Below are 15,678 nucleotides of genomic sequence, written 5' to 3'. Positions count from 1 at the left end.
AGTGAGACTTGGTAGTCACTTCAGCAGGCTGTGTGGACAGCTGGGCTGCCAGGGCAGGCAACAGGGCTTGGCTCTGCAGCAGGATCCCCAGAAACATACTGAAAGTCCAGTCTAACATAGCAAGCAGGTCTTACTGACAAAAATTTTGGTGTTTTAGAGAAAAGTTCTTCATAAGGCCCACCTATATTTCTGACAGTTTTCCCCACAAATGCTTCAAACTGAGTCACGGCTCCCTTACCTACAACAGAGTCTGTTTTATTGCAACATTGAGATGTCTCGAACTCCGTACAACTCTCAATCAGTGAGTGAGGATACTTGCCTCTAAGTTTTGGAGTATCTTGGGTCATTTGTATGGTGAATTTATTTTAAGTAACTCTTAGAGATTTTCTGAATTTACGTTAGTAAAAATTTTCATTTTCTTCTAAGGCAGGTGGAGTCAAATTTCTGGTCATCAAGACATCTGGGTTTAGACTCTGGCAGGCCTTTAAAATAGAGCCCACAAAATAAAATTCCCTAAACCACTGCTAAGATACATCTCAAAGAAAGTGGACTTATTGACACATACTTAATATGTGACTGCTGTAACATAAACATGTAATTTGTATTCTTGAGGAAAGGCCTCTGTACTTAGGACCACTTAGGACCCATTGGTCATGTAAGCGGGCAAGCAGATACTCAGTAAACTTTTAGACCACATTCTTCTCTAAAAATTGTCTTGTATATATTCTGCCACATCTCATTTTCAGTTCAAGTACACATAATAAGGGAGATCTACCTAAATGTTAAGTTTCACCTAGTGAATAAAACTTAATGTAGCATGCCAGTTATTTGGGGAAATTCTGTTATTTATAAAAATATTGATATTCCTTTGAATTTGGGCTGCTTTCTTATTTTGAAGCTACTTTGATAGCTGTCACTTATTGCCGTTACTAAACTCCTAGTAGTAACTTCTCAGCTTACTCTACTAAGAATATAAATGAAAAAGTGGTAAATACCCCCCAGTTTCTGTATTTGCAAAATTTTGGGATTCCATGGCTCTTCTGTCCCCACCCCCGCTACAACACTCTTCAAACATACAGTTATGTTTAGGGGGGTGATTTTTTTTTCATTTAGAGGCGTAGTTTGTTGGCCACTTTGCATTAGTGCACATTTTTACTGTTATTTTTCATTGGAAGGTTTGTGATTTTAGAGAGGGAAATAGTCTGCTAACTGCTTGATATTCCTATGAACACCAGATTGGTCTCCATTTCAACTTATATTGTCTAATGTTTTCTTCTAGCTTAGTTTTAGATGTCCTAAAGAACAAGGCTCTCCCCTGGGGGCATTTGCAAAGTCTAGTAGATCATACTGCCAGGAAGTTTCTCCTGCTATTAATTTTAAATTTCCTCCTTCTCAATTTCATTCCATTACCCCAAGTTTATACTTCCTGTACTTTCCAAATAATTCCTTCCTCTTCTGTGTGTTTATACTCTGCACATACTTGCAGTAATTGTCTCAGCTCAGTTATTATTTCATTACCACAGTCATGCTTACCTCTTTTAACCTTTCCTTATATCAGTTGAATCAGGTCCTTTATCAGTCCATTTCTTTACTCTGAGTTATCTCAAATTTGGCAAGATCCTTCTGATAATAAGAGTCCCAGTGTTTTTTACTTTTTATGGCTGTATTTTAAAATACTTATGATTCACAGATTCACACAATCAGTTTAAGACAAAAGTGGTTAGCCACTGTTGAAAAAACTATTTACTACTTGCTAGTTTTTACTGCAAGTTATTTACTGTTGGAGCATTTACAGTCATGCAGGATGTCTAAGGCATGTTTAAATAAACATATACATTTACCAGTGAACATTGCCAAATTCAGTTGTGCCTACATGCAGAAAGTAGAATATTACCTCGATGACCTGTACCATAAGGTCATATGTAGACCATCTCTTGTATCTATGAAAGAATTGTCTTCGTTTATTATGCTCTTGACTTGCAAAGTTCCCATTATTAAACACTTCTGTGTTTTAGTAGGCGGCTTTTGGCCAGATGTTATGACGTATGCATTAAAGGACATCGTATCCTAACCCTCTCCCCCACTCCCAAACATGTGAATTATTAGTTAGCCTTCCAGTATGCGTAGTCTCTGTGGACAACTGTGGTCAAGTCTTGGTTATGCTCCAAGCCAGAGTGGTATGGCATGTGAAAACAGAGGTTTTGCATCATTCATTTGCTCTTAATACTTTGCACGTTAGGGCCTATGCCTGGTCAGTTTAATCCTGCTATCATGGGATTTACTGTGGTTCACAGCCACTGCATGAACATCAAATATGTTTTGAAACAATCTGATGCATGCTGCATCCAGAAAGAAGGAAAGAAAGCTTCCCAAAAAGTACTGCTACTTAGGAATGTACTACCTATCTGAGGAGGGATCTGCCTGCTGAAAAAAACATGTAGAAATTCATAGCTTTGCTAAAATGGCTCATTCTAGCACGCATGTACTACGGTGATGGGCATGCTGGAAAGCCCTAAGATAGGGGTGTAGGTTCCTTAAATGCAATGTGTATGTTTCACAAGCCATTCTTTTGGTTTTGTTTTGTAGCCTAACAGCAGTGGTCAAGTAGTAGGGAAAGTGCCTGGCCATTTTACTCCAGTTTTGGCACCCTCTCCCCATCACAGTGCGGTGCGACCTGTGACCCTGACCATGACAGATACTAAGCCCATCACTACATCCACTGAAGGTGAGGCATCTTCACCTACAGCAACCAGTAAGTATTTCTTTAGGAAACAAAAAATGTCCATCGAAGATTCCATAAGATCTCAAATTGAGGCCAGAAAAAGGTGCCTTTTCCTACTATTTGACCAAGTGGATGCTCATCATTTTACATTGAGAGCAAACGTGATCTGACTGCAAAGCTTTTCCTCCCCAAATTTCAACCAATGCATCATGTTACATGAACCAAAGTTTGTGACATGACAACCAAAATGAAAGGGAAAAGCCTGCACATTTGACCACTATTCAAGAAAAAGAAAACCCAGTTGTTCATCTAAGGTGGACATTGTTAAGACATTGAGAAGCACGCCCAGACAGCAAGGTTTTACAATGACCCGCAGATGGAATTCCAAACAGAGATTGGATAATTTGCTCCTCAATGAGCTTTCCTACAGAAATCAAGCCTTGTTAGAATGCATACTGAATCCGAGCTGTGACAATTGCATGTTGATATAGGTTGTGTCATTTTCAGCAAAAACAATGGTCGTGGCAAAAGAAAATTTTAATTCCTTGACATTGCTGCAATGGATGGTAGATCCACTGTACTTTTAAAACAAAACAAAACAAAACAAAAAAACCCCCAAACCCTAAACATTAAAACTTTAAAACTTTAATGTTTTAAGCTCTTTATTACTATATAGGACCATATTATTTATCCTATTATCTTCAATGGAATTGCAGTTTTGGAAATAAGAGCAAAGTTGTTACTATGTATAGGGTAATTTCTTCTCTTCCAAATACTCATGCTCAGTAATGCAGAACGTTGCTTTTAAACTACTTTCTGCATTTCTGTTGTCTTTGAACTTTCGTGTGGACTTGAGATGGCCAGTGTTACCAGTATTTATCAGAGTGGTGAAGATTTTTAGGACAGATTTCCAAACATATGCTTTGAAAGGAAACTTACCAGTGTTTAAAAATACCAATCTCTTTAGGGTGTGTTACTTGCTCTAATCCTGTATTTGAATTGTCAATCCAGTCCCTAACTTTTGGTCTGTCATTAACGGAGACCATAAACTGTATGTTTCTTAGGTGTTATACTACTTTAAATCTTTTCATTAGAATGTGAAGCAGAGGAGAAAAGGAAATGCATAGGAGTGCTTGAGATGTGCAGGAGGAAAACTGCTTATGCCTTTATTATAAAAGGATAGTAGTAACTTTTGGACAACCCACTGTTTAAGTATAAACAAATAATTATATGGATAGATTTATGGAAGTATTTTAGCTGTTCTTTTAGTATCGCAGAAGATTTTTTAGAAGGTGGTAGAGTATATCTGTATCCTCCCTGGTGGTTTGTCGTACAGTTTTTGCACCTTTTAGGAAGAGTTGGCTTTAGCAGCAAACAAGAAGCTGTTGCTATAAACTTTTGGTCCAGAATAGAAAACTGAGAAAACTGAGTTCATGTATAGTTTCAAGTATTCATGTTTTCATTCTGCTTCGTTTGACATGATTGTGCCTGTCCTAAATAGCTGTCTCAGATGAGGTCAGGGTTTCTGATACAAATGGCAAAAACCAAATACAGTGTTAGAAATGCATTGGGATGTTTTCTGGTAATCTGACCATAATATTCATCATTAGAGGAAAGCAAACCTAATCTGTTCCTTGTCATCATACTACGCGGAAAATTTGGGCTATATTTTCAAATGAATTTGGCACCCAGTTTCTCCTGCAATTCGTTGGAACTTGGGTACCTGGTTCCCTGTGAACCTTAGAACATCTCAGCTTAGACATTTGAAGTAAGGCTTCCTCATGCTTCCACAGCAGTGCGCAAGTAGCTTCTTGCCTGAAGATCCCCTGTTTGTCACTACAGCATGTAAAAATGATAAAAACCTCCCTATGTACGAATTTTATTTGAATGTGCCAGTTCTGCATATGAAATAGCACTTAAATGCTACATGTTCAGAATGTTATGTTTTCAGACCAGCGCAGTAGTCTATCTACTTGGTAAAGTATTTTGAAACTGGATTGGTAACTGTGAGCGCAGCAAAGAGAAGGAACATAGCTTGTTGATCAAGCCAATAGCAAAAAATGAGAGATTATGTCCTGATGATATATAAATTATATATTAACATATATAAACTGTATTATCAGTCATAATAAATGTGCCACACAGAGTGCTAATATGTTCACTTAATGGGAAAATCAAGACTAAATATATTTTAAGGCATAGTTTTACTTTTATTCACAACAACTGATTGGTTCAAAATATATATAGATATATAAATATAAAAAACATATGCTTGGCCGACAAGTTACCATTATTATTCAGTCTGATGAGAAGAAAACAGTAAATGATTAGCACTGCTTTTCATTCTGAAGTGCAATAGCAGAATTGTTTTGAATGAGAAAGAACAGCAGGCTTTGTTAATATTTGGGGAACCCTGTGGCCTCCACCATAATTTCCTTCTAATAACTGATTAATTTTTATAAGAGTTTTTCAGTAAAGCCTGTTTACTGTATAAAGCCTTTAAAAAAAAAAATTAATGGATTTCATTTGCTTGTATCTGCAGTGTGACTTTAATACTAACAGGCCAGTTGAGTCAGTACTCCCATCTAGCGCCTCACTGGCATCCTTGTGTATCTCTGTTCGATTTTAGTAGTTTTGCTTTGTCTGCCAGCAAGTTCCCAGGTTGTGATGCTGCAAGTTGCAGCATTGACACCTCCACACTGGGAAGTGGAGTAAGACTATCTACCTCATTTTATAAGTGTCACCAAAAGCCATGAGAGGGTAATGGCTTTGGGATTACTGACAGAGACCAGACAGGAACGTGTCCTACAGGTGAAGGATCCACATCCTGTAACTAATCCCAGCATCACCTGCTATTCCCTTTCTCCTTAGAAATGGCTTTCTTTAATCTTCTGTAGCAGACAGTGAGAGACTTCCTTAAATTGTTCCCCTGGGAAAATATTGTTTCCTGATGCATAGGGGAGTTGAATGTTTAATATTATATTGCACAGTAAAAATTAGCTCCTTTCTCATGAAAATACTAATCAGATTACATCCTGTTTCCAAATGCCTGTAAGATTCATTTCATGCCACATAAGTAAACTGACCATTTTATTCCAATTTTTGTTGTTCTTTTACAGTTTTGTGATGAGCCTTTGCAGCAGTAAGAATAATAATTGTGCACTAATATTTTCTCTCAACATTGTAACCTCAGTGATTTCATTTGTGCCTTAGATTAGTGTAATGGAAATGAGAATCAGGCTTGTGATTCCTTCGAATACATACCTTATTTAATCACTTTTAAAAACTAAAAATATATTAATCAGAAGAACTTTTATTTAACAAGAGATATCATTATGATTTAACAATGCAGCTTCCATTGAAGTTTATAGGAATTTATATGTGTCTTTCCAGATTTGGTCCAATTTTTCTTTTGCATTCTATTAAAGTTTATATAAAAAAACCCCACAGACACATCCTATATATTGCAAAATCATAACTCTGGATCTCTCATATTTGTACTGTACCTGCACAGGCTAATAGTTATGATAGGTTGGTATTTTTATCAATCTGTTTTGTTCTTCCTTAATCAGCCTACACAGCCTCAGGCACATCCCAAGCCAATCGATATGTGGGACTAAGCCCAAGAGACCCATCCTTCCTACACCAGCAACAGGTGGGCAAGTTTCACATAGGTGTAATGATATAGAGAAGATTTTGCGATATTACCTTCCTACGTGCTGCCACTGTTATCTTGGATTAGACTGGGATCCTAAAGATTTCAGTATTTGTCATCTGAAGATGAAGTTTTTTCAAAACAAAACTGAACCCTTTTAGAAACATCAATTTAGCGTATGATTTATTTCTTAGGTTTGTGTCATCTTAAGGAACTTCTAATCATATTTCTTTCAATTATTTTATTTTTCAACAGCTTATACGTGTTGCCTTTAATAAGATTTTAGGAAAGAGAATGGGGGGTATAAGGAACAAATATCCATTTCAAAATCAGTTTAAAAAACAAGCAAAAATTCCAAAGCAAAAATCCATCTTATTATTTTCAAGCTTTTTTTTTTTTTACCCTGATATTTAAGCCTACTTTTCTTCATTTTAGTTCTAGAAGATGAGTTATAAAACCAAATTCACAATGCAACACATCATCATTTCTAGCTTAATAGGTTTAAATTGGTCTGCTGATTTCAAACGTGATAAAACCATGGTTTTGTCCTAGTTTCTTACATCATTTATGTTTCAAGTAGCATTTTAAATTTCACATCTCATTAATGCTGTAAATTTAATGCAAATGAAGTGTTTACCCAAACTGTGAAAATATACAGCCGAGATTAATGATGGTTTACAAACAAATTAGCTGCAGTCAGTAGCAAGGCCATGCATATACAGAAATCCTACATTGCTAGTAACAGGAACAAATTCAGACCCTTTAGAACTTTAACATGGTTTATGATGTGTGTTTGTGTTGCTCTTAGATCTTAACAGTAGAGGACTTTGAAATTAACAGCATGTAAAATATTACAAGGAAAAAAGCTGAATGTGGCAGTAAGAAAAGGGCTGTTAAATAGTCCTTGGTATTTATTGTACTGTATTTTTTTCTCAGGCTTGGGTTTCTGTCAACAGTTGGTACACATGCCTGTTTCATTTTTCAGTAAACCCTACCTGTTCTGTGTTTGCTGAGATACAGCTGAAGTGGGCTTCATCTGGAACTCCCTACCCCTACCCACTCCCAGGGCAAGGTGGCAGTATGTCCGTTTTAAAGGTCACCACATGCAGAGTTCAGAGAAAATCATAAAGATGATAGTTTATTCAAGATAGTTGATGCTTAGCCAACTTTTTTTTTTTAACCAGTGAGACCTAACTGGAAACATCTGTACACTTTTAGGAAAATACCAAATGACAATTTGTGGTTTTGCCAACCATTCATTTTTCAGTAAATTTTCTGGTGTATTGCCTTTTTTTTAACCTCTCAAAGATTGTTGCATTATGAAATGTGTTATAATTACTATAACATGGTTCTTTTTCAAAGATATACAGTATATGTTTATTGTATTTTAAAATACACAACATCTCTCTTTTTAAGCACAGTGCATGTAATTTCTGGATTTCTTGTCATGTGAAGTTTGACATAGTATCCTTTGAAAAGTCTCTGACATCCAGTTAATTTGGGGATGTGCAATGAAATTTATTTTTTCACTACATGTTTTTAGACACATCTTTTTCTGCAAATTTGGTACTGGTTAAGCCCACTCCACCTTCTTGCAAGTTCATTGAAAGAGTTACAAACTGCTTGTCATATGCCAGAAGGTAGTAGCAGCATGCTTAATTTTCTCTGGGCTGAGTTTATGACATGTAAATCATATATTGCTTATTCATGCATCTTCTATACATTTGTGTAGATGGAAATAAATTTGGAGATTTCAGCAGTGTCATAGGAACATAAAAGTGAGAGGGATCTCAAGGGTCATCACAGTCTTTGGTGTTTACATGCACTGTGTCTTATACTCCCTTTCATGGTAAAACCTGTGGCCAGATGGCTTAGGGGGAAGTGGAAAATAAATTATGTCTCACATACACTTCATAAACAGAAATTTTTTTCAATGCCACTGTGAAACCAGTGTTCTCCCTTTTAAAATATATTGCTTCATAGTCTCATTATATTAATTCAAGAGCATTAATTGGTGACCAGTGAGCCATATAGTAAATTTAAAAATTGTGCCATGGTTTCATCTCCACTGTGAATTCTCTATTCTTTTCTAACCTATGCAATGGATATATGTGTATGCTTGCCTGAGTGTCTTTGGGGAGGACACGTGCATGGATACCTTCATATAAATATGTACAAAATTAGGGAATAGTATGTAGTGCTGAAACCATTTGAAAGAGCAGAATACTTTAACAACAAAGCTTTTTAAGATGGATAAATATGAATGTAAGAGTGCCTATATATAAGTTTCTAATGAATTAGTTACCTTCACTCACTTAAATCCTAAAGACATCTCTGAGATGACAGTGCCATATATGTTTATTACCCAAAAAGTGAGGTAGAGCACTGAGATTGTCTAAACAACTTTAACAGAGCAAAGGTTATCCTTTGGTAAGGCAGAAATGAGATTGATTTACTATGTTCTTTCATTACTTTACAACAATTTAAAAGAGACCACTCTTCTTGTGGCAGATTTTAAATGCATTTCGTTTAAAGCAGCCCGTGATGAATGAAAAGAAAAATTGAGGGGTACATGAAATAAAGGCAATCAATCATTTTGTATTAGTAGAGAGAAATTCTAAATTAGAAAGCCAATGGTTTTAGTTCCAGAGAGGTCTTTTAAACATTCACCATACCCTCTAATGCACATTGACCCCATAAGAATAAATATTGTCAACGGTACATTTTTTTACTTAATTGGAGGAGTCTTTATCAAGATTTATTCTCTCTGGTTATGAGAAATATTGGCATGTACTGTTGAGTACTTTCTGTTGCTGTTAAAAAGAACCATTATGTAGCCTATTTAAATTACAGTAACCACAATCAATTTAAAAGTTACACATGTATTTTGCAAGACACACTTACATGGAGTCTTTTGACAAAGTGATAGTTTGCTAAAACTTCCGGTAAACAATTTATAGCACAACCTACCTGGAATACTCACATTTAGATGGGAAGCACTGAATACAACTTTGAAAGACAGTGCATAATAGCACCAATGGGAGCAGTTAATTTGCTTTTACTGATCTGGATATTGTGAAAAATATGCTGTTGCATCCATTACTTACCATACTATGTTGATAGTTAAGAGACAAGGTTCTAATGAGGAATTATAACTATGCAGTCCATTTTCTGCTGCGATTGCTGATGGGTCTTCCTGTTACCTGCCTTGAAATGCCAGGTATTTCTATACTGTGACATGAATAGTTACAAAACATCTCTTGCTCCAGTAGCAACTAGAGAGCCACATGTATCTTATAATTTTGTTGTAAAAAAGTCATGTCAGCCGCCCCTGAAGTGTGTATTACAAATTGTTAATGACCACGTTTTTTGGTTTGCTTTTCTTGATTCAGCATCTTTTTCTGAGGGTTGAAAGTATTGATAATGTAACAACAGGGAGGGCACCATAGGAAGGGGCAAGGGAAGTCATAAGAGCTAGTACCTGAGTGAGAGAGTTTTTCTTAATTTTGATATTGGTGTTTGGTGGGATTATTTTATGAAATAGAATCTAGTACTCGGTGCTCATCATCTGTGCTGAGAAGCATCTTAAATGAATTGCGCATAAAAGAAAGGTTGGATGATCTTCACGATTATATGGGAGCACCTTTTTTCCCCTCCTTCTTTCTCTGATTTGTATCTATTGAAGATTTGTGGTTTCTAAGGCTAGACTAGAGGGAAAAAAAACAAATTGAGGAAACTCACTCTAATTCAATCTTCTACAAGTGGACACAGTTCCTTGCCAGATTCCAGTTGTGTCTCCATTCTTTTGGCTAAATTATTTTAATGGAGAGATCATTAGTTCAGTAACAAAGTCTAAAGTAACAGAATTCTCATGGTTATGTGATAGTGTTTCTGTAGCCTCCTTGTGTTACCTCTCAACTTCATGAATTTATTATGTTCTTGAAATGATAGAGACAGGTTGATGTTGTTTCTGGCTATAAAGCTAGAATGTTGCCAGAAATACTAGTCATGCACTTTACCTGTTGAAACAATACAAAAAGACAGATACATAGATGGATGGATGGAGGGTTGGATGGATGGATAGACTTTTGTATTTATTGCAAATACAGATTAATGATTTCACAAATAATAATATTTCTGTTGGAATGAATGAAATAGCTGTCAGGTTTTCTTTCTTGGGCATTTATTTATTTTAATGCACCTCAGAGCTTTGTATGGATGATTCAATTTTTAATTAGAAAATATAAATAAACGGGATCGTTATTGAGGCATGTGAAGACAATGACCTCTAGAACTTTCCTGTCTGTTACAGTAAACCGTGCCAACTAATGCTAGCCCAATTACTGAGGAGCTAGCAAACTCTTCCAGTCTATGCACTGATTAATACAATGGCAAGATTTCCACTAGAGCTTGGGCTTTCTGGGTGTGGTGTGTGGTATGCATGATTTTCACACAGCTTTGACATTTATGAGTGAGTCATTTGCCACATATGTAGTAATAAGAAACACTTCAGGTCTCTAAAATACAAAATCAGAAAATTGTAGATAGCTTTTCACACACCAGACTGCCCTGCCTCTTCAGTAGGAAGTTGTTCTTACCAGATGCATCCTTTAGTTACTGAATCACACAGTTCAAAATGGAGTATATTCATACTGTTCATCGTGGAAATTGTAAACTTAAATGTCCACTGAACACAGACTATCTGTTTGCGAAATGTTTTGGGTGGATGTTGCTTTTGCTTTCAGCAGAAGGCTGAAAGAAGAACACAAGTGGACTCTTAAAACAGAACTTCTCAGTAAAGCCAGGAAACAGGTTATCAACACTTAGGCTGTTCTTATTGTGTCCCTTATCATAATTGACAGTTTGACGTAAAACTGGGTCACATGACCACCAGGGAGGTATGTAAATGGATAAGAGGTCACCTTTCACATATGCTTGCTGGAAAGGAAACACATTTAAAGGAAGTTTCAGTCATAACAATGACAGTATGCAAATGTTAAGTTTTATGGGTTTTTCTCAAATAACAGAAGCTATAGCACAATCTCCTATTACACTTTCCAAAATGTGTATCTACTTTCACTAGCAATCACAGAAGCTTGCAATGAATGTTAGTCTTAGACAGCCACTCTTTAAATAGGAGAATATAAAACCTGCGTAAATACTGAACTGTAAAAATTATTCAGACTATGATTAAAGATTGAGCTGTTGACTATGGGTTTTCAATGTACGTAGGATTTGCATACTTAAAAATCTGTAGGATGGTTGTGCTTGGAAGGTGGCCAGTTTGAACTGTATAGGCAGCTATAGTGAAATCTAGCTCTTGGATAAAACTTTACATCAGTACGTTTCACAGCAATGGAAGTGCAAACCAAAATCACTTTCCTGGCATTGAACAGGAGCAGGGAAGTACATGACTTTCAGGCTGGTGGAAGAATTAGGAGAACCACTTGATCTACTGCTCTGCTTCTGCCCGGGCCTGTGGCCCCTTCCCATGACGCAGTTGAGGCGGGTGAGGGAGTTGCACTGCCTCCATGGAGAAACACTTCCAGTGGGCTTTGAGTTCTCTGCTACTTCATGAGTGTAGCAGTGAGGACGTGCTGCAGCGATGAGACCACTGCAGCTCCACGTGTCAGGAAATGGCTGGGGTGCCTGTGAGGTGTCCCCATCTGCTGCAAGGCTGGCCATCCTTTTCCGCTTCAGAATACAGACCCATGTTCTTCTTCTGTGTGGTTAGGTGGGAGATGAATAAAAAAAAGAAATAATTGATAATGTTTCATGGATGGAAGGTGTTACTGAATTGGGGTTCATGTGGCTTGCCGTGCTGAAAATGACACAGCCATGGGACTGAAGAGCAGACCTGTCCAACAGGCTTCTAGGAAAGAATGTCACATGCTTAATCAGGTCATTTATTTTGCATTCATAGGATATTTTGCAGAAAGTTTAGTAGTGTTTTTCAGCATTTATTAAATGTCTCATGAGGTCTAATTCTTAAGTCCCTCTACTGAGGAATTTAAGTTTTCTCAAGTAGCCTTCAAGTAGTTTCCTCCCTTTTCCTTTCACGTGTCCTGTAGAGAAACTCTTTTAGGTGGCTCACTGTGGGTGAGAATGAATGTGCTTTCTCATCTCCAGCTAACACCATGGCGTGATTTTAGAGGTCACTTAAGTTACTCTGAGGACTATAGCTAGCCAGAAAGCTTTCAGCATGACTCCAGACAACATACAGCACTCAAAACATTGTACTGAAGTGCCCTACACGCTTCCAAAGCTTGGTACTCATGTCAGGTCTGTGCTCCCAGGCTTTCCCTACCGGGCTGTCTGGACATCCTCCAAGGGCAGCGTTCATGCTGCTGCTGTGAGCAGACGTCCTCGTCCATCAAATGCAGCCAGGGCTCATAGAGCTCTTTTAAGCTTCTCCAGCCTTTTTACCCAGAAAGCACTCAACAGATTCAGACTTTGAAAGTCATATTTCTACATTCTTTCAAAAGTATATTTCCTAATCTTAGACATCCTGATCTCTAAGCAGGAGTGATTTGGAAGAAGAAATTTTATGTGAGGGGGGAAAAAAAGCACATTTTCCTGGCAGGTTAGTTTTTAAAGACAACATGACAGCTATGTGAGCCTGCTGAGGAGTGTGGAGCAATAGTTTTTAAGATTGGGAAGGTGGTTTCCAGCATAGCTGATGCAGTCCTGGGCTTATGGCAGAACCCGCTGTCACACAGACATGCAGTTCTCCAGGGTGTTGTCAGTACCACAAGTATGGCACAGCTGGTGCAGTGAATAGCACTACAGTTTACACTAACTATAAGTATGGTGTAGCATGAATCTTGATATGCATGTGCATGTGTGTGTCTACAGCATATATATATGAAATGCACATGTTCTGTTATTACCATTACAGTATTTAGATGTATATGTATTGAAGTATGCATGACTGTATATAATATGAAGTATGTCATTACTAACATTTATGAAATAGGTTTGAAAAGCTCTTTTTGGAGCTTTCTTAGTGACAAATTTAACAAATTAACTGTACATGTGGAAAGTTTTCATAGAGACTGTGTGAAGAATATAATGATTTAGTGCAGAAGCTGATTTACTAAAATGTAATGTATCAATCCCTTACTGTTTTCCCCAAATGGCAAATACAGTCAGGTTCTATATCAAGCTAAGTGCTCACCAGATTTTTCAGCTAGAGCTAAGTGCATAAAATCATTTGGTAACACTAGGCTTGTGGTTTTTAGTATTTTTTATGGTTCTAATCAGGCAAAGGGCTTTTATTCATAGATTTTATATTTTGTGAAAGAAGAAAAGAGGGTGGGTTAACCTTTCAATTTTGTGTTTCAGCTGGAAGTGAGTTTTTATAGCTAAGTTATAAAGCTTTAAAATATGCATCTGTAATGAAGGTGATGACATTCTTAAAGATTATAGCAGAAATACATCTACTGCACATTGAGGAACTGAGCTGACATATTTTACTATGTCTTCAATATTAAAATCAGGTTTACAATACTGTTTTGTGTAGTGACTAAACCAAATATTTACCTACCCCTTTCTTTAAACATATTTAATGTATTATTCACAGTTACCTCTAGCAAACTTTTTGACTGCATGTTTCCTTTTCTGGTTAATTTCATGAGGTTTAGTCATGCTTTTAATGGCCTTCAGAAGGTCCCTTGGAGTTCTTTAGATAACAAACAAGAAACAATCCCTATGAAAACATCAGACACTAACATTTCCATTTCTCAGACCTTAACAGCAGGAAGCTTATGAGTCTAGCAGCCAGACAGGGTCAGGTTTGCAATATTGTCTTGTCCTCAGCGTTTGTATTTTTCAGGAAAAGACTGCAATTAATTGTGCTCCTGCGAAAATAGTTTATCGTGGTTTGTTTGCTGAAGCCTGCACTATCTAAAGACTGAATATGGATAGAGAAAACTAAAATGTATTGAATGCAATTACACTCAGCAACATTATCTTCAATTCAGTGTGCTGTATCATATGTAATGGTACAGCAATTTATATACAGCATGACTATACAGAGGTTAAAATGTATGTTTTCTTTGCAAGCCAGATAAGTTCACTTTCTTAACCTTAAAAATAAGCAGTATATCTTTTCAATAAATCTGCTAATACTGTAGGGCAGCTGTTAAATAAACAGAGCTATAGAGGGTTGCTTGAACACTCCATGAAGGCAGAACTGGTGATTTGAGGATCTGGGAAGAATTTGTTTCAGCTAACATTTAGTACATTCCTCATTGTATTAAAATGCAATAAAATATTTTAAATGCTATTATTCTGAGTCTAAAGCAAGATTAGATTATTTTATCACCTCTTGCTAAGTAATACCACTTTCAGTAACACTAGATTAATAAACTTAAATAACAAAATACCTTTACCCTTCTTAAATAGCAAGATAAGGACACAGAGTTTGTTTAATTTGGGCAAATTTTCTATAAATTGCATGTCTTCTATGTTTCACGAAATGCATGCTACAAGGTATTGATTATATTTGACCTTTACTTAATACACATTATATAGAGCATTGCTTAGAGAAAACAGCATTTTTATTTCCTTTCTTAAAATATCTCTCTATTGAATATTAACATTTCCTTTTATTCCAGCTCAGTTTGTAATCTAATAATGGCTAATTGTTATGTGCTAAACACTAGTTACTCTTTTATGCTTTATTAATAGAGGAGCATATTAAAGTAGCATTATCTTAAGCAAATCTATAGGCATTTATTTCTCAGAATAAGTTATTTTTGTTTGTTTGTTTTATTTTTTAAAGTTACTTCTTGGGAAAGTAAGGCTTTTGCCATATACAGTACTAGTTTGCATGTCATTTAAATACTAAAAACTGTAGTACTGCTCGATCCATATCTGACTGCTAGGTTTCAATTGACAGCTGAGGATTTGTGACTGGACCATGAATCAAAACGGCAGGCATTTATACCCCAGTGCCAGTGAGGATACATTGGGAATTACTTGGCAAAGGTAACATTTTAATTATTTCCACCCCTACACCACCTCTAAAAAAGTTGCATTGAGCTACAGTATCTGTTTTAGCAGGCCTCCAGAGGACTATGTAAGAGCATTTGGTCAAAACACGCGCGTAACATTTCTCCCATACACATTCAGGTCATCTTTAGTGAAAGCTGAATTTAGAAACTACCTTAATTAAGCACCTGGAATGAAAATGCTGTGCTATCCAATGCAAAGGGTTTGTAAATTTAAGAGAATACTGATCTTAGGCTTTAAAAATGCAAATGTCGTTCGCGGAATTAAAGGTCATGTTTTGGGGGGG

At 36.6% G+C, this 15,678-nt stretch overlaps 1 protein-coding gene across 9 annotated transcripts in view; it reads left to right on the top strand.

The window, feature by feature from the left end:
- Positions 1-15,678, top strand: part of NFIB (nuclear factor I B) — a 236,343-nt gene that overhangs the window by 203,455 nt on the left and 17,210 nt on the right. For 4 of the 9 annotated variants that reach the window (XM_054809201.1, XM_054809198.1, XM_054809197.1 and 1 more), the window contains exons 9-11: positions 2,587-2,752; positions 6,295-6,377; positions 15,280-15,368. The exons of 1 other annotated variant lie outside the window; for it this stretch is intronic. In XM_054809201.1, the coding sequence (XP_054665176.1) occupies positions 2,587-2,752; positions 6,295-6,377; positions 15,280-15,368 (338 nt within the window). The remainder of the gene's footprint in view (positions 1-2,586; positions 2,753-6,294; positions 6,378-15,279; positions 15,369-15,678) is intronic. 4 more of the 9 variants (XM_054809199.1, XM_054809203.1, XM_054809202.1 and 1 more) reach the window with 4 other exon arrangements.

The sequence above is a fragment of the Grus americana genome, chromosome Z (genome assembly GCF_028858705.1).
Source record: "Grus americana isolate bGruAme1 chromosome Z, bGruAme1.mat, whole genome shotgun sequence".
In the NCBI taxonomy this organism is placed as follows: Eukaryota; Metazoa; Chordata; class Aves; order Gruiformes; family Gruidae; genus Grus; species Grus americana.
The sequence above is the reverse complement of the archived record's forward strand: the minus strand, read 5'-3'. Positions and strand labels throughout refer to the sequence as shown.